General features: G+C 44.5%; 1 protein-coding gene across 1 annotated transcript in view; it reads left to right on the top strand.

The window, feature by feature from the left end:
• The first annotated feature begins 6,917 nt into the window (after positions 1-6,917).
• LOC149344350 (uncharacterized) overlaps positions 6,918-21,120 on the top strand; it is a 77,850-nt gene continuing 63,647 nt past the window's right edge. The window contains exon 1 of the mRNA XM_089547220.1: positions 6,918-6,957. Coding sequence (XP_089403346.1) covers positions 6,918-6,957 — 40 coding nt within the window. The remainder of the gene's footprint in view (positions 6,958-21,120) is intronic.

Here is a 21,120-nt window from a genome sequence, read left to right as displayed (position 1 = left end):
TCATACTGACACATATCTTTAAGTGCTGGTGATTGATGAGCACATCTCAAGCACGAAGGAACGTTCGCACTTGACTGTCAAGGTATAAAGACATTTACAGCGAAATGGAACTCTTGGAGCTTATAATATTCATGGTAAAAATGTTAGCCATTCATTTAATTCTACTTCATTATGATTATGTTTGCTACTGCCGTTGTGACTTGGCTTCGCCTTCGTCATCACGGGGTCAGCCACTTGGGCTGCTGCTAGTAAACGTGAAATACAAGTAATAACAATGTTGCGATTAAAGGGACTGACACAGCGTTAATGGTGTAGAGACACAAAAGTTTTAATGTTTATTTTTTTGCATTTAAAGAGGCCTACGGGCCTTGAGCTGGAAACATGGATGCCCAGCGTGAGTAATTAATTTGCAAATGATTTCGTACAGACAGTTCACTTTTCGTTCTGCACGAGTTCTGGAGTGCCCTTGCCTGTGGAGGTCCACCTGCCAACCTGGGCTAGCACATGGTGAAGACGTAGGCGCCGTCGGAAAAAAAATTGTATGTTCCTATGAGCAACCACTTGGCTCGGTGACGTCACAATAATTGGGGCAAGTGCATCTTGAGGCTATTCGATTCAGGGGAAAATAGCGAGCGGCCACTCGGACAACATTAAGATTCATATTGAAATGTGTTCCACTCGACGCCTGCCACCGAAACTCGCAGGGAGCATCTACTTGCGCCCATGCAACAAATCATGTCGTTCGCGTGCGTTCCAAATTTTGTGCCTCTATCCTTTTAAATATCTCCGTCGCATTGCTAGCAAAAGAAAGCAAACTGGACACAAAGAGCTTGTTCCTGAAAGAATGCTCGGAGAATTACAGCTCGGTCTCATATTTTTGCTGACAGCTATACTGATAGATTTGTAATAATCTTCACTGCGAAGTTTGTGTAATAAAACAGACACTAAAGGCCGAACGTAACATAAATTCTAGGTGCTTCAGGGATGCTCACCATTGATATTTAAGACAGGCTAATACGGTTGTTAAAAGTGCCTTCTTCATTATAACAATACTAGAGTTGGCGTACGCCAGAAAAAGGGGAATCATGTGAACTAGTCACCTGGTTAACTAAGTTCTAATAGTTAGCCTTAAACGTTTGCAGGTAGGCACATGGTTGCAATTTGAGATTTCTAGCTCGCCAGTTTTTAGAGCCAAATCTGGTTTGGGTGTTTCAAAAATGGGATAGGGCTCGATGCCCTAGCTCAAATTTTTTTTATTTCTTGCGCGATCGAATAATGGTCTCGCCGGAGGTTCGCGCAGGGCAATCCTACGTCTGTACACTGCGGCAAGGCTCACATGCCACATGACATTTTCTGCCGCACCTGAGCTGGAGCAGCGAGCTCTGGTGAGCATTTCAGCGTAGGCGGGTCAGAAGTTGCCCCGTGGAACCCGCGCCATGATATGACGTGAACAGGCGGGCGTCGCGATGCGCACACCGCCGGCGTTCGATTTCCGAATCGCTGATGAAAGTGCCAAATGTTTTTGAGCTATAACACCCAGGGCACCCGCTTTTCGGATTTCTAATAGCTGAAATAGCTCTTGCTAAAGGGAAGCTAGCTTCAAACTTTAACACAGCCTGGCGCCTGTCTCTAAAAGTTAACAAGTTAACTATAAGAAATGAGTGCTGTTCAAGAGGCACTTTGCTCTGTGGCCACCATTCTCAGGCTCCCTAAGGCCTGCATTGTCATCCGCACTGATGCTGTTTAAAGAGCGCACCTACTCCGACTTTTCATCCGGAGTCCAGAAATATGCCAAAACATGCATCGTGTGGCAGTTATGTATCCCGCCGCCAATTCGTATCGACTCAATCCCACGTGCCATACATAGTTTCCGAAGCTGTGCACTCTGCGACACGCCCAGCGAAACCAACCACGTCATGGCCTCGGCTTCTAAATCTGGATATGCCACCCTCCTTTTAGCAATAAAGGAGCAGCTTCGGTGCCGCACACGGGCTCGCATCCCTCCGTGTGCAGTAACCCTCCCCCTCAGTCTTACCCGTGAGGAGGAGGTTGCGCTTCCGATGATCCGAGTTGGGGTTGCCCTCACTTGAGCTGTAATTCCAAAGTGGCCATAATTTTGTGCCTTTCGTGATCCCCGCCCCGGCTGTCCAGTCAGGAAATTCGAGGTCGATAGCCACCACGTGCTGTAGTTTTCCCGGCGTTGAAGCACGCAAAAGTGCGGCACCTGGCGGCAGCGAACTTGACGTCGGCCAATCCTTAATCGTATAGGGCTTCGATGCAGGAACCGCATCAACGCTCACTCCTAAATTTCATTAGATCGGAAAACTTTTTTTTTCTTCTTTTTACCATTTGTTTCCTTTAAGCATAATTACATACACCCTTTATACCATGAGGTAGCAAATACAGCTTAAAAAATTGGTGGAGACACTTAAGCTCGGCCTCATGGGTACGACGCGATATATACGAAATTTTTCTATTATTTTCTTTACATTCATAGATACCTGGGAGTCGTCATATCTCTCCTGGCGCAGTGGTGCAGCGGTTAAGCGATGTGCCTCTACCCTGCGATGAGAGGTGATGATGATGATGATGATGTCCTCAGGTGCTGCCACCGGTGGGGCTTTTTCGGCCAAGGTTGCTCTTCCCAAGTGACCAATCGTTGATTTAACTGCCTCCTGCCACGGTGGTCAGCTTGCGAAGAATCCAGTGAGGTGCTAGTGATGACGCCACAAGGTCACGTGAGCTAGGTAGCCCACCTAGGTTGTTTCTACGGGGATTTTTCGCTCACAACACCACCGTCGATGACGACGCCGGATTTTCTACAGAATGCTAGCCTTAGCGCTATCGCGTTGTAACTGTTGTAGCTCCATTGTAGCTCCTTTCAGTTCCGCCTGCTAGCTGAACACTGTAGACAGTCAGTATTCCAACAATGAGAACAGATAGACTAAAGATACCAATGTGACAAGAATAACATTCTAACATTTGTGAAGAGTCACGCCCAGTGTTAAAGGTTCTCGCAAGGAGTGAACCTGTTTCAATAGACATTTTATAAGTTCTGCAACTCCTTACTCGTTTCCACCATCCAGCCCCACCTATCAGACGCCCAGTCTTAAATTGGAACTTAAAGAGAAAATCTCCACTAAGAAAGAAAGGAGTACAAGTGGGCTCATGATCTCTCAGGAATCTTTTCTTATGGATGTCTAACGAAAACCGTTCATACTGTTCATATTAATGCTCAAGCATAATATGGCTAATCGACAACGAAACTCAGCGCTGTGGTTTAAACTGTCCGAAAACTCCAATGACGTCATCGGCACAGCTGCCATAGCAACCATAAGAGGGTGAACAAAGAATCCAAAATATGCATAAAAACCAGATGGCCTTTTGGTCAAAGGCCTATAGGGGGAATGCGTTTAAGTCAAACGCCTTTAGGGTGGTGACCTTTAAGGCAAACGCCATTGACATAATGGCCTTCACTCTAAACGCCTTCGACCTCAAGGTCTCGCGCCTAAAGGCCTTTACCGTAAAGATCGTCAACCTAGAGACCTTAACCCCAAGACATTTTCGACATAAGTACTAGGTAGTAACCAGTACCAACTGGTAAATATAGATAACTATTAGGCCGCGATGAGAGACAAAAGCTATGGCGTTCACAGCCCCTAGGTAGCCTTGACTGCCCTGAGGAGAACAAGAACTTCACTTGCTCTCGAATAAAATTTTTTACACCTGTTTTGCCGTGATTCAACAATGTGGCCAGTTAGGCTCATGGTGTTGCTGCCAATGCATATTGGAAGAACCGCAACAAGCCACTATGACAGCGGAAGAGGCAGCTGATAACATAAAGCCAATGTGGAACTGGGTTTTTCTTTTGCAGTAGCTGGTAACCTAGAGAAGTTTTATAGCATTAACGAGAGGGTGGCAGCTATTCTAATTAGGCTTAATAAGAGGTATAAGCTGAAGGTGGTGCAGGCCTACGCGCCTACATCAAACCATGATGACCAGATCGTTGAAACCTTCTATAAAGACGTGGAATCGGCGATGACCAAAGTAAAATCACAGTATACTGTGCTGATGGGCGACTTCAATGCGAAGGTGGGCAAGAAGCAAGATGGAGACCAGGCGGTAGGTGACTATGGCATAGGTTCTAGGAATAGCAGGGGGTAGTTATTAGTAGAGTTCGCAGATAGATACAATTTCCGGATCATGAATACCTTCTTCCGCAAACGAGCCAACAGGAAGTGGACGTGGAAGATCCCCAATAGTTAGACTAAAAATGAAATAGGCTTCATACTGAGCGCACATCCTGGCATCGTAGAGGATGTGCAGGTCCTCGGAAAGGTCTTTTGTAGCGACCACAGAATGGCCAGGTCTGGTATTAACTTAGATTTGGAAAGGGAACGGAGGAAATTAGTGAAGCGGAAGTCTATTGACGAGTTAGGATTAATAGGGACAGTAGAAGAATTCAGAATTTTGCTGCAGAACGGATTTTCCGCTTTAACTGAAGATGACGACCGAAACGTTGAAACAGTGAACGATCGTCTCACAGATATCTTTATGGAGTGCGCCGTAGAAATAGGCGGTAGGATGGTTCGACAGGATACCGGGAAGCCATCTCAGGAGACTAAAGATCTGATTAAGAAACGGCAAAGGATGAGGACGTCTAAATTCGTAGAGAGAATAGAACTAGTAGAGCTGTCCAAATTAATAAATAATCGCAAGGTAGCCGACATCAGGAAGTATAACATTGAGAAAATCGATCATGCTCTAAAGAGCGGAGGTAGCTTAAAAGCAGTGAAGAGAAAACTAAGCAAGCCTAAAAACCAGATGTATGCGATAGGAGACAAAGCGGGAAATGTCCTTAGCAATATAGATAAGATAGTTAAAGTAGCCGAAGAGTTTTACGCAAATCTATACAGTAACGATTGCAATCAGAATGTTACTGAGAGAGGTAGTAGAGCACAGCAATGGGACATCCCGCCAGTAATGAGGGAGGAAGTAAAGGAAGCCTTAGGAGCAATGCAAAGAGGGAAAGCAGCTGGTGAGGGTCATGTAACAGCAGATTTGTTGAAGGATGGAGGAGAGTTTGAGCTCGAAAAACTAGCCACCCTGTATACGCAATGCCTTGTGACCTCGAGCGTCCCTAGAGCTTGGAAAAATGCTGACATTATCTTAATTTATAAGAAAGGAGACGCCAAGGACTTGAAGAATTACAGACCAATCAGCTTACTGTCTGTTGCCTACAAGGTAGGATAATCGCTAATAGATAATCGCTAATAGGGTCAGGACAACCTTAGACTTCAATCAACCAAATGACCAGGCAGGCTTTCGTAAAGGATACTCGACAATGGACCATATTCACGCAATCAATCAGGTGATAGAGAAATGCCCAGAATATAACAGCCCCTATATATAGCGTTCATTGATTACAAGAAAGCATTCGACTCAGTAGAAACCTCAGCAGTCCTGCAGACATTGCGGAATCAGGGTGTAGAGTAGTGTTATGTGAAAATATTGAAAGATATTGATAACGATTGCACAGCTACCATAGTTCTACATAAAGTCAGCAATAAAATTTCAATAAGGAAAAGTGTCAGGCAGGGAGACACATTCTCGCCTATGCTATTCACTGCCTGTTTACAGGAGGTATTTCGGGGACTAAAATGGGAACAGTTGGGGATAAGAGTTAATGGAGAATACCTGAGTAATATGCGATTCGCTGATGACATTGCCTTGCTAAGTCACTCAGGACATGAACTTGAAAGCATGGCCACTGAATTAGACAGGCAGATCAGAACGATGAGGCTAAAAATTAACATGCAGGAAACAAAAGTAATATTCAACACTTTAGCAAGAGAACAGCAGTTCGCAATTGGTGGCGCGGTGTTGGAAGCAGTAAGAGAATATGTCTATTTAGGGCAGGCAGTTACAGCTTATCCGGATCATGAGAGGGAAATAACCAGAATAATATGAATGGGGTGGAGCGCATATGGTAGGTTCTCTCAGATTATGAATGGCAGTTTGCCAATATCCCTCAAGGGAAAAGTGTACAAGAGCTGTATCTTACCCGTACTCACCCATGAGGCAGAAACGTGGAGGTTAACAAAAAGGGTTCAGCTTAAGTTAAGGACAACGCAGCGAGCTACGGAAAGAAAAATGATAGGTGTAACGTTAAGAGATCGGAAGCGGGCGGAGTGGGTGAGAGAACAAACGCGTGTTAATGATATCCTAGCCGAATTCAAGAGGAAGAAGTGGGCTTGGGCAGGGCATGTAATGCGATGACAAGATAACCGCTGGTCCTTAAGGGTAACGGAGTGGATTCCAAGAGAAGACAAGCGTAGCAGTTGGCGGCAGTAAGTCGGGAGGGCGGATGAGATTATGAAATTTTCGGGAATACGGCGGCCGCAACTGGCGAAGGACAGGGTTGATTGGAGAGACATGGGAGAGGCCTTTGCCCTGCAGTGGGCGTAGTCAGGCTGATGATGATGATGACATGTGAAGGTTTGAAATGAACAGGAAATGAGATGTTTTCACTACCGCCAGCCTTAAATCTATCACGTGGCAAAAATAAAACAAAAAAATCGAGGAAAATAGAAAATGCGGAGCTTTTATTTATTCAGAAACAATTTTTCATGTACGTCAGCTGATTTCCCTCATTCTTGTCTGTGATTTCTGGAGTAATTTATTTACCATTAAGCGCTCTGCAGACTCCGTTGCCTGTATATTTGGTAATGCTGCACTGCTGCGCTGCTTTAATTACACTGTTCTGGGTACCACAGCTTCCGACCTAAAGACGGGCAGCAACAATGGAAGAAGATGAAAAAAAGTCGCTGGCCTGAAGCTCGGCGCCGGTGCTGCCCGGGCTGCCTGCCTGCCAAGTCCTCTGCGGCCCGAAAACGTGACCCGGCTAGGCCTCAGAGATGAGTGACAGCCCGGACGAAGACAGCAGTGACGAACAGAGTAAGTCGGGTTTGAGGACACATCAATCTATGCTTCCACGACTAGGGAAGGAGCTCTAGCAGACGTCTGCTCCATTGCCGGTGCGGCTCCGTAGATGCAGTGTGAATTCACTTTGCGGGCGTGTACAAAGCTGCATTGCGAGTGCGGTGGCAGGCTTGTGCCTCTGCGGTGTGATGCTAGAAAAAATGGCTGAGGCTTAACTTGGTTAAGCCTGGAGAATGCGAAGCATCATCGTGTCGCGTAATTTGGAGGCGCACAACCACAGCGACGGCGCGAGGTGGGCCCCCGTTTCTGCGCTGTCGTGACGTCATCGTGTCACGTGGTGTGACGTCATGTATCACGTGATTTGGAGGCGCACAACCACAGCGACGGCGCGAGGTGGGCCCCCGTTTCTCCACTGTCGTGACGTCATCGTGTCACGTGGTGTGACGTCATGTCTCACGTGATTTGGAGGCGCATAACCACGGTGAAGGGCTGAAGTGGTAGCTAAAGTAGTATGCTTCGCATAAAAACAGGCATCACGCAGCTCGCATGAAATGCAGCGCTTATAGTGGTTCATAAAGCTTTCTTCCCGCCCTCTGTATTAGTGTTGGATAGACAGCTCGCTGTCACTGGACCGTGCAGTGGCCAAAAACACAAGAAAAGAAGAGCAGGTCGCCCTTCAATCATTTTAAAGTTAAAAACGCGCCATCCGCGTACTAGAAGAAAATTCTTGTTCCTCAATTTTAAGGCGGAAGCCTTTAATGCCTCATCGTTGTAAGCAGGAGCTGTCGACAGAAAATGTCACGCTTTTTAGTTGGTCGAAACGGTCGTAACGTCACAGTGCGCGAATTTCAAACGGGGCCAATTGTATTTTGGGTGCTAACCATGCAACCAATTAAAGGGATCGTATAGTGATGCTCCAAGTAAGTTTGAGTTTAGTTAATTGCTTACTTAACCAATTAGTCCAATTAACCTTTCTAGTCAGACCAGATAAATAAATAAAACCGAGTAAGAAATTGTCCGAGCTTGGGAATCGAACCCCGGTCTCCGGAGTGCGAGTCGAGCACGCTACCACTTCGCCATGCCAGCTCGATGGTTTGGAATGAACAAAGGTGCGTCTAGTGAACACGGTGTCTTCGTTCACTCCCATCTTCCTCCCTTCCTGTTACGGCGAGGTTCAGGTGTGCACCGAGATATGCGAGACAGATACATTTCCTTTCCTCAAATACCAATTTACTAACGAGCAAGGCGTATTTGTCCGCGTTTCAGATTACTCCAAATATTCGTGATGTCACCACGCGCGAATTTTGACGGGTGTCCACCAAAATATGTAAGACAGTTACTGCGCAACTTTCTTTCGTCAAATACAATTTTCGACTAGTGTCTACTGAGATATGCGAGACAGTTAATGCGTAATTTCCTTTCCTCAAATACAATTTTCATTTTCTTCATTACGGCCCCTCTTTCTTCTTTCACTCCACTTCCTCCCTTCCTGTACATTGCTGCTCAGGTGTCCACCGAGACGACAGAGAATTACTGCGCCATTTCCTTTCCTTAAAAAGCGTTGCGTTCAAAGGGCAACGCATCGCGTCTAACGGGTGGTGGCGTTCCTTGGACTCCGTGGCAGCGCTACAACACGCTGTCGCGTTCCACTCCTAAAGGCGAAGCTTAAGCGTCATTAATTGCCAGTTAATTAATGCACCAACAAAATGTGAAGTGAATAATCGCGTAGCAGAATGCAGCACTCAGGCTTTCGCCTTTCAGCACTTTAGCCGCTAAAGTTCCTCGTAATTGTTTCTCTTTCTTTATAATTGTTGTTCTGTTGCATAAAATAATGATCTTTTTTCACACATTTTTTGTCCGTGAAACTATTACTTCCTCCTCTTGACTGCTCTGATTTTAACGCGATAGTTATACTCCCGTTCTGCAGTAAAATTCGGCGTCGTCTTCGTCGGCGTTGTGAGCTAAACGTCCTCAGAGATGGAACCTAATTGGGCCACCTGGGTCACGTGACCTTGCGGTGCCATCACAGCCTGCCCACTGGATTGTGAGCAATCCAGCCGCGCTAGCAGGTGGCATCTAAATTAATGACTGGTCGCGGTAGGTTGCTCGGGAAGACCAACCTGGGCGCACACGCCTCATCGGTGGCGGCACCTACCATCGTAGGGCAGCCGTGCATCGCTTATCCGCTGAACCGCTGCACCATGGGTAGTATGACTCCTAACGATGTATGCATCTAATGTGGAGTGGACATTAACGCATTCGCGTCATGCCTTTAAGGTGGAGCTTAAGTATCGCATCCTATTTTCTTCGTGTGTTCGTCACTCTTTATTGAGGCGTAAGCCTTACTTGCCTACTGAGTGAAAATCAGCTTCTCGTTCGTTCGTTCTTTCTTCCTTTTTTCGATCTCCCTTTCTTTCTTTCTTTCTTTCTTTCTTTCTTTCTTTCTTTCTTTCTTTCTTTCTTTCTTTCTTTCTTTCTTTCTTTCTTTCTTTCTTTCTTTCTTTCTTTCTTTCTTTCTTTCTTTCTTTCTTTCTTTCTTTCTTTCTTTCTTTCTTTCTTTCTTTCTTTCTTTCCTTTATTTATTTATTTCTTTCCTTTTCTCTTTCTTTCTTTCTCTCTTTCTTTCTCTCCTTATTCAAGAAAACTGTGCAGAATAACACAAGACGGAAGGGAGAAACACCTACACACACACGAGCGCTCGTGTGTGTGTACGTGTTTCTCCCTCTGTCTTGTGTTATTCTGCGCAGTTTTCTTGAATATGTCGCTACACCAACTAGCCCAACGTTCTGCTCTACTAAGTTTCTCTCCTTATTTCTTTCTTTCTTTCTCTCCTTATTTCTTTCTTTCTTTCTCTCCTTATTTCTCTCTTTCTTCCTTCCCTTCTTTCTTTGATATATTCTCTTTTTTATGCTTCCTCTTTCTTTCTTTATTCCTTTCTCTTTCTTTCTTTCTTCCTTTCTTTCTTTCTTTCTTTCTTTCTTTCTTTCTTTCTTTCTTTCTTTCTTTCTTCCTTTCTTTCTTTCTTGCTTTCTTTCTTCTTTCTTTATTTCCTTTATTTCTCTCTTTCTTTTCTTCTTCCTTTCTTTCCTTCTGTCTTCTTTTATTTATTTCTTTATTTCTGTGTGCGTTTGTGTGTGTGCGTGAGAACACTAGATGGTACCCACAAAAAAAGGCGTCATCTTTCAACCTGGCAGGTGGCAGTTAAATGTAATGATTATTTGTGCGAGGTTGCTCGGGAACAGCAACTTCGATCGCACAAATTCCACTAGTGAGAGAGAGAGAGAGAGAAAGAACTTTATTGCCATAGATTGGCGGGATTTAGGGCAGTTGCACTAGTGGCAGCGCCTGCCGTCCCAAACTCCGTAAGCATTAATGTTTGCGTTCGCTGTCCTCATGGGGACAATGCATATGGCGGAAATGAAATAAAAAATGTCAGGCGAAGAAACAATTCTAGTCCTAATACCTTGCAACTATCAAGTTTATGTTTGACATAGAAAAACAACTGTGGAGAGGCTGTACGCTCCCACTTTTACGAATGAGTTTCCTTTACTTTATTGCTCGTATTGAATATTTTGGCAGTTTACCTGCGGGGGTGTCACTTGACTTTGACATAGTTTACTGTGTAACTGGTAGGTGCGATAAGGGATGGGTATTGCGCTAAAGGCTGGGCACGGGAAAACCTCCCGACTTCACCATTTATTGCGGCAAAGTGGGAGTAAAAGCTGTACCGCAATTTCAGCATTTCCCTCTAACCACGGCTCCTGTACGGATTACCCTCGACCGACCATCGTTGCGGTCAACCGTTGTTTGGCTGCTTTACGTATAACCACTAGCCTGCGCATCGCATAAATTTGTAGAGTGTCGGTCGACAGTGACACATTACAGCTTCCGTTGCCATGCATCTTACAACAGATACTTGACGTACATGTATGTTTGAACCGGAAACGTACATGAACAAAAAGTCTTCTTTCTGTATCCGTTCGAGTAATACAAATGAGATGTGCCAAGCAGGAACGAATTCTCGGCGTCGCGCTACTCTGAATCTCGACATGCCTTTACCACTTTTACCGCGTCTACAACCGTGCTTCTTTGATTTCCAGGGCAAAGCGTCTACTCGCGATGGAGGGACGAATCTACCGTTGGTAAGAACGGCTGCAACAGAGACTCTTTTGTTTCTCCATACTGTAGGAAAGGACAGCATAACGCTGCATCTTGCAGTCGCGTACCTCAGTTGCAACCTTAACTGGTTTTCAAAGGGACGAAAAACTAGACCTTCTAGTGTACGTGCCAATGGTGCGGGCAAGGCCATCGCAGTTTGCCTAGATTACTGAAGGCAACAAATTGAAAAGCGGAAAGTTGTACTGTACTTCACGGAAAGCTAATTACTACAATTTCGGTTTAAAGCAGGTTTTTTCCTTGGGCTAAAAATTGCAAGGTTGATTACGACTCTCCCTAATGCGAAATTTCAGCGCAGCTCTGTCCGTGTCTCAGGCTCTGCAGGCTCATTATTTTGCTTTGCTGGGTTGTGGCTCGTCTGGCGACGATATCATTTCAATAGTACCGTTAGTTTATGATATAATGGTGCAGAACGAAGCGATGTACAACGCGCAAAAATGCGTATATTAGTCTGATAGGAGTATTATTTGAAGACGAAGACGACGATGTGCAATTCAGAGCGCGAGAGTGTGGTGGGTTTTTACACAAGGAGTGGTTGGCCGTGGCGATAGCGTACTTTTTTTTACTGGTCTCGTGCCGTGGCCACTAAATGTGATGTGTCCGCTGCGCCGCGGGTTCGAATATCGGTGGTAGCGGTGTTAATTTTTATTTATTTATTCATGGCAGGGCTCGGTTACACCGGCGGTGGTGATGCGCCTCAACCCGCGAACGGGCGTTTAAGAGCTGCGCCCGTGGGTGTATTGATTATGAGTGTTATGGGTGTATAAGGTGTGTGTATTGATGAATGATTGAAAATACGAATGCTACTTCAAATTTATGTTAGCGCATTTTTTAACGTTGTTGCTGAAAGAGGAAAAAAAATGAGGCATGTTTAAAAGATATACTCGAGCAGTTAGTTTATGTTGGAGACTAATCTAACATTGTTTAACTTGAGTTAATTGCTGCTGTCGTTTTGAACTCGTTGTGGCCCCGCACGCATTATGTTTTGTGCCTCGCACTCTTTCGCGCATATTAGGCATAATCAATGGAATGCGCAGGGTAGTTCGTCACATCATGTCACTTAATGTGTTTGAAACCTGAAAGCAATGGTATGACGACCCAAGTGGATGCTTTTGTTGACTTGCAGCGCCTCGGAAAAGGAAGGGATCATTTTACCGGTTATCGAGAGCTTAGGAGGCATGATTAGAATCTCCAAGCAATCAGTTTCGAGGGAAAGAGAACCAGTCATGCGTTCGATAACGTTTCATTTTAGATGCGTAGCTGACTGCTAAGTACTATCAGCAGGTTGCCTAACACACCATCGGTGATGGTGAGCATCGTCAAGCCGCTGTTATTTTCTGCCGTCCGGTAGCGGAGAAAATAATATGGACTACACTTCCGCGTTCCATCTCTTCGGTCAGGTTGTGTAGCGGAAATTAAAGTGAATGCTGCCTTTAGGTGCAAAAGTAAATGTTACTTGCGTGTGCATCAAACATACCTTATATTCCACTTTATAACAGTCACAAGGCTTTAACCTTCGAAATATGGTCCATATTTTTCTGTTTGCGGCTGTGCATTATCATTCGATCTGCTACGTTGCTTGGAACAACAATTTTAACTAATTTGATTTATCAATCGATTGATACCTAAGCATCACCTCAAACCGAGACGACAGAAGGACACATAGGCTGCGCTGTATATCCTTACCAAGCAGAAAACTGATTTTATGCCATTTCACTTGAGTCATCAGAAACATATACACTGTATTTACACTATATGAATTCACATGCCTTGGAAGCTAGCTGTCTTTTCAATAACATTTGACTCGCTATTCTTGTTCTTTTTGTTTTGATGAAGGGGATGCTGTCAGCATGCAGAAGCTTTACGGTAAGAGGTACAACACGGCTCACAATTTTTACCGTGGGAAAATTAGAATAATGCCTGCAAAGCTAAATGACAGCAATAATTATGCTTGCATGCATAGGTGTTTAAAAATTTCACTGACATCTTTGTGTTTATTGGGCTATTTGACCGAGAACCTATACGCTTACTATTTCGGAGCATATTGTCTTAGTACGCATTTTCCGCTTTACGCCGAAAGAATTCTTGATGCAACTGAGAAGAGCAATGAAGCCATCAGAATGCACCATATTTGAATGTTCTAAGTTGCCAGTATAGCATTTTAACCGTTGGATTTAATAGAAGGACTTCGGAATCGACATATATAAAACTCAACGAAAGGTAACGAGAAGGAAGCAATTTTCTTGGAACACGTTGTTCCTAACGACCAGAATGTTTCAGCGCTACTTTCCTAAAACGATCGCCAGAATAATGGAACACGTCTGCCTCTCAGCTACGATACCCCAGTGGCGTTCTTTTTAATCCGCATTGAGCATTCAGTCAATGCGGTTTCTCTTCGGAGGGGCTAGATGTTTGCAGTGTAGGTTTTTCCAGACATAGGGTGGTCTTTCCAATAGAAGGATGAATACTCTTCCTGTCATTGCAGCTGTGAGTACTTGCGGAGCTATAAATAGATGGATTTTTGTGCACTATAACGCCTAATGAACATTGCCAAGGTGTGTCTTTGTCACGTTGCTCGCTAAGAATTCCTCTGCCTTAGCAAATAAGACTCTCTGGCAACTTGAGGTAAAAGACAAGTTGTCTTTTGTTAATCAGAGACGGATCAGTCCAGCCGTCTTCTGCTGCCATGTAGCGTGCCGTCCACATTGCGAGTCGAGCTGTGGGTCAGCGGAGCCAATTACGCAGCTTGCTGAGCACGGTTTGTGGGAGCACACGTTCTTCCATCGCTGAGGGGTTGGGGCACCACCCACTACATGTTCAATAATTTTCTTTACGTGGACCAGCGAAAAAATGAGGGGGGCCTTAACTGCTCAATTTCTCGGAAAATTCAACTAGGTTTGAGTTTCATCAGCATGATTACATAAGTATTGCAATGCATCTTGAATTTTAGGCAGTGGTAAGCTGCCTAAAGCCGGAGTCAGGGATACTATGTCTAGTTGGTCATGCGTGCTGAACCTGATTTCAGACTCTCAGTACGGAACAGAAAGGGCTCGGGAAGAAAGTGTGCTAGTGGCAAGAACTAGACCTAATTTTTAGTTCACGGAACTTTGCGCGCTACGGTGAAAAAAACGCGATTCGCACCTTCTTTTAAATTTGTTTATGCGTTAGCATTGAACACCCATCTTGTGAAAAGCCGTCCGGCGTTCTCTGGAACCTCCACCTGCCACCGTTGGCAGGAGGCAGTGTGGGAAGAGGGGAATCACCCTTTCGACTTGTAGGAGAGAGGAGGTAGAGGATGGAATGGGATTGCCGTGGGAAGGATCCACAGGGTGGGTACTGCGGGCGGAGGAGGTGGAGGTTCAGACGCGTGGGGATGAAAGCGCAACTGATGGTGGTTACGACGACTACTGCTGTCGATGCCGTGGAAGGTGGAGGATGAGGAGGAAATTGAACTGAGAAGAGGAGCGGAGATAGTAGAGCGGCGAGTGCGCTGTTGCCACTATTCCGCTGAAGTGGCTGCGTACAAGCCACCCCACAAGAGTGTCAGTCGATACTGGAGTTCAGGCGTGAAATACAAGACCAAGTGTTCAAGGAAGTCAAGTGCTAAGAGATTCAAAGAGCGCAAGAAAGGCGGACAGAAAAAAATGTGTGTGATGTATTATGCAATGCAAAGGCGAGTGAAATTCTAATGCTATGCATTGCAAACGTTTGAACGAATGAAATAAACGCTGTTATGCTGTACCATTTCTAAGGGTTAAATTAGGCTTTCTTGATGTGGATCCCAGATAGATGCCACTATTATTATATAAGATAAGCAGCCCGTTGAGGCGTTTTTCTGGCGTTGTGTAGTTGCCGCACTCGGTAAGGCGCCGTTTTCTGGGGCAAATATTGCGGGCCCCTAAATTGCCGCGCAAGTGCCGGACGGTTTGTGTTCGAATCTGCGCGAGATCTAGCTGAGAACTGCTAGTCTCAGCCTGTGCCAGCCGTCGGTCGGGAGTCGGTCGAACCGTTGACTAACATATGCAAGGGGTATGAATGTGCACGCTATGCGTGTCTACGGCGTGGATGGTCATCTGGAGTAGCGGGTTCACATACGTAATCAGCGACTAAGTGTCCACATTCGGTGGTAATTTGCAGGTTTCGGACGAATAAGCGCTTCGTACAACATCATTTTGAGAGATTAAGGTGATTTAGTGAAACCAGGCAACCTAGCTTACGGTGACTATAGTTATGGATATATGTCATATGTGGATAGAAGTTTGTGGGTAAGGTTGTCACAGTGGCCACAGAGCGGAGATAACTGTAGAGATGTCGCAAAAGCCTTTTTTCTGCAGTGGACGATATTGGACTGCTGCTGCTGATGATGATGATGTAGATTGCAAATGAGTGTTGAAGTAATTTAAACACTAAAGTACTTGTACAAAGGCACCTACTATTACATTACGTCGTTTAAAATGCTGGGTTGTTTTATAGCAGTGCAGTTACAATCTATTACAAGTACTCAAATGGTGGATTCAGTATATCACATCGAGTGATGTCTTCAGTGTCACAACGTAACGGGTTTGCTTTGACGATGGACAATAAGTTACCAAAAAAAGGCGCCACTTCGCGTTCTTTGGTTTTTTATTTGTATTGAGGCCTGGTGCCTCCTTGGTACTTTACGTAATGTTCTTGCTGTTCCAGTATTTCTCGTTTTGGAAGAGGCCGGTGATTTTTAATTTAGCCGCCCATTTACAGCGGATGTGAATTTCATTCACTGATCTGACGTAGCGGCACAGCCGCCACTTCTTTCCATTCCTCATTTGCCAGCTCTTTAATCTTCTGTTCGACGTTCCTTAGTGCATACTACATGCTTGCGTTATTATCATTTTCAGACCGTGATTCAGACAGTAAGTTGGTCGTATTCTCGCTGTTTGCGCTTCCAGCATTCGAGGTTAACTAATTTTGAAAGAAAAGAACTATGGGGTAAGCTGATTACAACAGGACCAGATTACATCAGTTCACCCAAATGAAAGGCTCCCATGTCCTTAACTACAATAAAAGCTCACTGCAATCTGGTGCACCTTGGATGGCCTCTTCGCAAAATACTTTGCCCCTAAACCGCTATCGTCTTTTAAGAATAGTCTCAAATTGGGAAGAAGTCGAAAAAGTAGGCAAAAGTAGTGGTTTAAAGTAAGCAGTATATTATGCTTAGCCACAGTCTGTTCACGGAATTTTCTTTACAGAGACAAATATCTATTTAGTTGTGTTGTTTTTTGGTATTATTATTTTTAACAACGCTTCGGATGCCTAGCTTAGAGCGAGCGCTCTGTGTACGCACTGTATTATTTTCTTTTTGTGCGGTCGTTGTACTTTATCAATAATTGAAATCGCACTTATAGAGTTAAGTTTCAGAATACATCCGTGAAATTCAAGTGACAGCGTTTTGGCTGAGTTTCGTATGCAGTGTCCTTTTTTAAGTATAAATGAATCACTAAACCATAAAGCTATCACAATTGAAAAGCTAAAATTTTTGAATATGAGTCTGAACAACTGTTCTTTTCAAATTTGAACGCGAAATATTTTTGAAGTTGAGCATGAGTCGCACCTAGAGAGGGAGATCTGCATAATTATTTCTCTACATAACTCCTCGGCATCAGACGCTGTCTGATCAGGGTAGCACATTGTGATTCTCGTTGAGGGGAACGCAATCGAGTTTCGTCGTAGAATAAGAAAGTATGTGAAAAAAATAGATCGCTTTATTTCTATGTAATGTAGGAGTGTTGAACGTCAGGAAGAAAATAAAGCGATCATGTGACGATAAAGTTAAGCAGAGAAAAAATGTTTGGGTGGTTCTTCACGATAAAATGAACCACTGTGGTCTAATTCTCACGATGGTTGAAAGTCACCTGTGGAATTTATTGCTTGAAGTCATCCAACATTGTTGGAACAGATGGCTTTGAAAGTTCTGCTGTCGTTGAGCGTAGTGCTTTGTTCGATGCATGAGCGTAAATGACATAATCGAAAGCAAACCTACCCTCTTAAACGCGTAACACCCGATTAAGGTTTGTACGCCAGAAAATTATCATTAATCGATGCAGTCATACCTTGTTTTCAATTCCGAGTGCACGCTCATCACGGGACCCGCTCTTACTCATTGCGCTGCTTGTTTCGTTGATTCGCGTAAGTTATTTCACATCAAGTCGTTTTTCGTCACGCAAGAAGCTCGCAACGAAGCGCAGAAAGCACCGTGCCTAGGCGCCGAGCATCCGGCTGCTTGTAAGGGCTCGACGCTGGCCGCACGAGTAACGGTTTATAAGCGACGGCTCCGGCACCTAAACGTTACTGCGCTAGTATGTACGCGACCTTACCACGACGCATCTTACTGAAAATTAGTTGAAAGCCTACCGGCTACGTGGGCTGCAGCTTATGCGCGGTAATATAACGACGCGGTTCAGTACATTTTAGCTAATTTCTTTATAGGTAGGTTACGTGAGTAGTTATAACAAACCAAACGAGGGAGGGGGATCATAGACGCACGCACAGAGCCCCAAGCTTAATTTCCTTGCAATTATGTTTTCAATTGGATCAAATTTGAAGCTGGATGGATTACAATGACACAATAGACAAACACGTCATAAAATTTAGGAGTGCATGTTGTTGGACGGGTTGGTCGTACATACATAACTAATGAAAATGCGCCAAAAAAAAAGACACGACTTGTGCCGTCGTAGCGCTCTTCTCGTACTTACCTCTCCTTTATTCATTAAAGTCTCTCTCTCTCTTCTCGTCCTTGTATTCTTTTTTGCACATTCTCATTGCTTAAGTACGTCATAGGAGGAGGGAGCGCTATCAGTTTTCGTGACTTTTTGAAATGTGCAGGTCCAAGCGATGAACGTGAACGTCACCGAGAACACAGAGCTCCCAACGACGCTAAAGGTGCGCCAGCGAGAGAGTTTCTTTTTACTTTGCTCCCTCAGATTACCTGTGCTTGCACTTATCATAATGAAAGGTAAATGCAGAACACACCCCACTAAAAAAAGATATGTTCCACTGACGCTGCAGTTTATTTGTCTCCGAGGCATTTCCTTTGCTCTTCGTTATTCTGTATTTGCTTGTGTACTGGAGTTTACAAACTCAGTTCCTGGCGCAACACATACAGCTGACAAGAAGCTTGGCCACTTAATGCTGTGTCATCTTTGCCTTACAACGCTCCCATTAGCTCGTTCTTGCGTACTGGTACAGGCCGCCTCCGCCACCCATATGTTGCCTTCCTCTTGGCAATACGATAATGAGGAAGTTATTACTCGGCGGAGTTTTTACTAATGATCGAGGTCTGTAGCCTTCTTGAGAAGAAAAATAAAACATCGGATAGCAGCCGTTTCACGGCGCTAACGTCACTGACGCAACACAACCTCAAAAAAATTACGTTGGCTTGAAAATAACAGGTAATGGCTAAACGCGGCAGCTGCAGGATCTCTATAGTATTGAATAATTTACGGAGATGCGTTGACAGGGTGTCAGCTTTTTATATAGTTTGTGGGTTCTCCTCTTTCACGTGTATCGTGATCTTTCATTCTTCTATCCGTGGCGTGTTAAAAAACTGACGAGGTTTTGTTTTTCGCCTAACGCAAGAGTTTCAAGGAAACGCCAAGGCTCGTAGTTTTGAGTCTAACATTTAAAACCAAAAATTGTGAATCTTCTGTCATGAGAGCACAACGAAACATGCTGGCCTTATGTTGACAGCGACAACTTTGACTCACAGCAGAGCGTGAACTTGGAATACTAACCGTAGTTGGTTATTTTTTAAGAAATGCACTAGCAAGTGGAACAGGGACATGAAATGGTCTTGGATATGTTTATTTTCCTCTGGCTTGTTTTACGAAGCGCATAAAGTGTGCTGTCGCTTTCATAATGTTTACTAGTGGTACCGTTTAAGATGGTGGAACTTTAAAGAAGCTTAAGAAAAAACGGATTCCTCTGATTAGGACTGGTGCGCGCCGCATCGCTAGCGCACGGCATTTTTGCTCCACCAGACTGTAACGTACTTGTTGACGAAGGGGGCTTTAATATTAAGTGCGAAGACAGACAAGGCCACGCAAGCTGGGGCAGCAAAGTCGACAGATTCCACACGGCGCGAGCCCTACTTCGTCGTCGTCAGCTCTGCGCCACCTGACAATGCTAGGTGGCAATATATTGTTTTTTTTTCTTTTTTCAACTACAGTTGATCCTTGTTAAAATGAAATCTAATGGGGCCCGTTATTTCTTCGTTATAGCCGTGTCTTCGTTACAGCCATAGGGGACCATGTTCTCAAGTAGGCATGTGAACAGGCTTTCGTGCCATTGTGTAGAACGAGGGTAACTTAGCTAACGTTTCTTGTGCCGTCGATGTGTTGGGTTGCCTTCAAAACCCGAACCAAGCGTCCCCGACGCGACAGGAAAATAGGCATACGAACACAGTATGTCAGTCTCGCCAATGAGAGCTCGCTTTTTCCCTGCCGCCTATAAGGTTTACAGCCTGTAAAATGAGTCATGTCAGCATAATGTCTTGGAGGGCAGGGAGCAGCCTGTTCACGACATCTATTCGCGTTCTCTAAGCGCTGAAGGGCACACGGCTGCGAATTCGGCACAATCACCCCCTTGTGGTTAGTTTTTCCGCAGGACCGAGAAGTACCCTAGCTGCACCACTTTGCTGCATGACAACAGCGTCTTCCCTGGAATGGGTGCACGGCATCAAAGACTAAAAAAACATAGTGACATTTGAAAAGGGCTATCAAATTTTTTGAAGACTTGGAATCTCGGACTGTTCGTAGTTCCTTTCGCACCACGAAAGACTGCGGTACTGCTTTGTTAGCTGCCGTGGATTGTAGACAATGTGTTGATGGCTGCGTCAATGGCCTTCGCTATCAATCAATCAATCAATCAATCAATCAATCAATCAATCAATCAATCAATCAATCAATCAATCAATCAATCAATCAATCAATCAATCAATCAATCAATCAATCAATCAATCAATCAATCAATCAATCAATCAATCAATCAATCAATCAATCACAATCAATCAATCAATCACTCAATCAATCAATCTTTATTTGCTCATCCAAGGAAACTTTGTACAAACTATTTAGACCGATAGCCTACATGTCGAGTTTCCGGTCCAATACAAAACAGCATATTTGGGCAACCTCATAGGAATTATGTTAATAGTTCTTAAACGCAAAACAGTGAACAAAGATAAGGAAATTGTCCGGTCTTATATCAAATAAAAAACAAACTATTTGGACAAAGTAATAAGGAAAATGCAAACTGATCTTTGAACAAAATACACAAAAAGCATTCAAGAAAATACAAACATTCAATTAAAGTTGCGAGATCACATCATTACTTGATTGTGCAGCACTTCTGACACTTCTGCCTATCCGTTCCAACTGCCTTCATTATGGCCGCCTTCTCTCACTGGAATTTTCTTGCTCTGTAGTTTTTCACTGCTGCCGGTTATCTTAACCTTATGAAACCAGTGGGGCGTAGAAGCCGTCAAGCTTACGAAACGCAATTCCAAGCTGTCAAATTATGGAACTGCGTACGTCGTGAAAACAGATCCCATAATGCATATGGCACTTGACCAGCACAGCTCGCTGTAAACGGGCCACGTACGGCGAAGAAGTTGAGGGAATTGGCAGATTCGAATTGCCTTGCAAACTTACGAGCCGTTGCATAGTGCAGCGGCCGTGCGTACCGCTCTGCGTGATGTACTTCAGTCGACCGCTTACCCGAGTTTCGAAGCATGTTGGTCCGTCGGCGTCAAATACTTGTCGAAATTAAGCCGAAGCGCTGCCCAATGAAACGCTCCATGCAGGCTCATATTTAGCGCGGTGTCAACAGGGTGAGTTATGCGCAACAATTTCAGTTTGTTGTGTTGAATGCGCACGGAAGTGCTTAGTGGCGTTACAAACCTATATTCTCTGCACAAGTAGCCAATGGGGGTCGTTTGCACTTCGTTATATTCATTTGCAGGAAGAG

Source organism: Amblyomma mixtum, chromosome 5, assembly GCF_055824585.1.
Source record: "Amblyomma mixtum isolate Tamu chromosome 5, ASM5582458v1, whole genome shotgun sequence".
Lineage (NCBI taxonomy): Eukaryota > Metazoa > Arthropoda > Arachnida > Ixodida > Ixodidae > Amblyomma > Amblyomma mixtum.
Note: the sequence above shows the minus strand (reverse complement) of the source record. Positions and strands in the feature narration are given on the sequence as shown.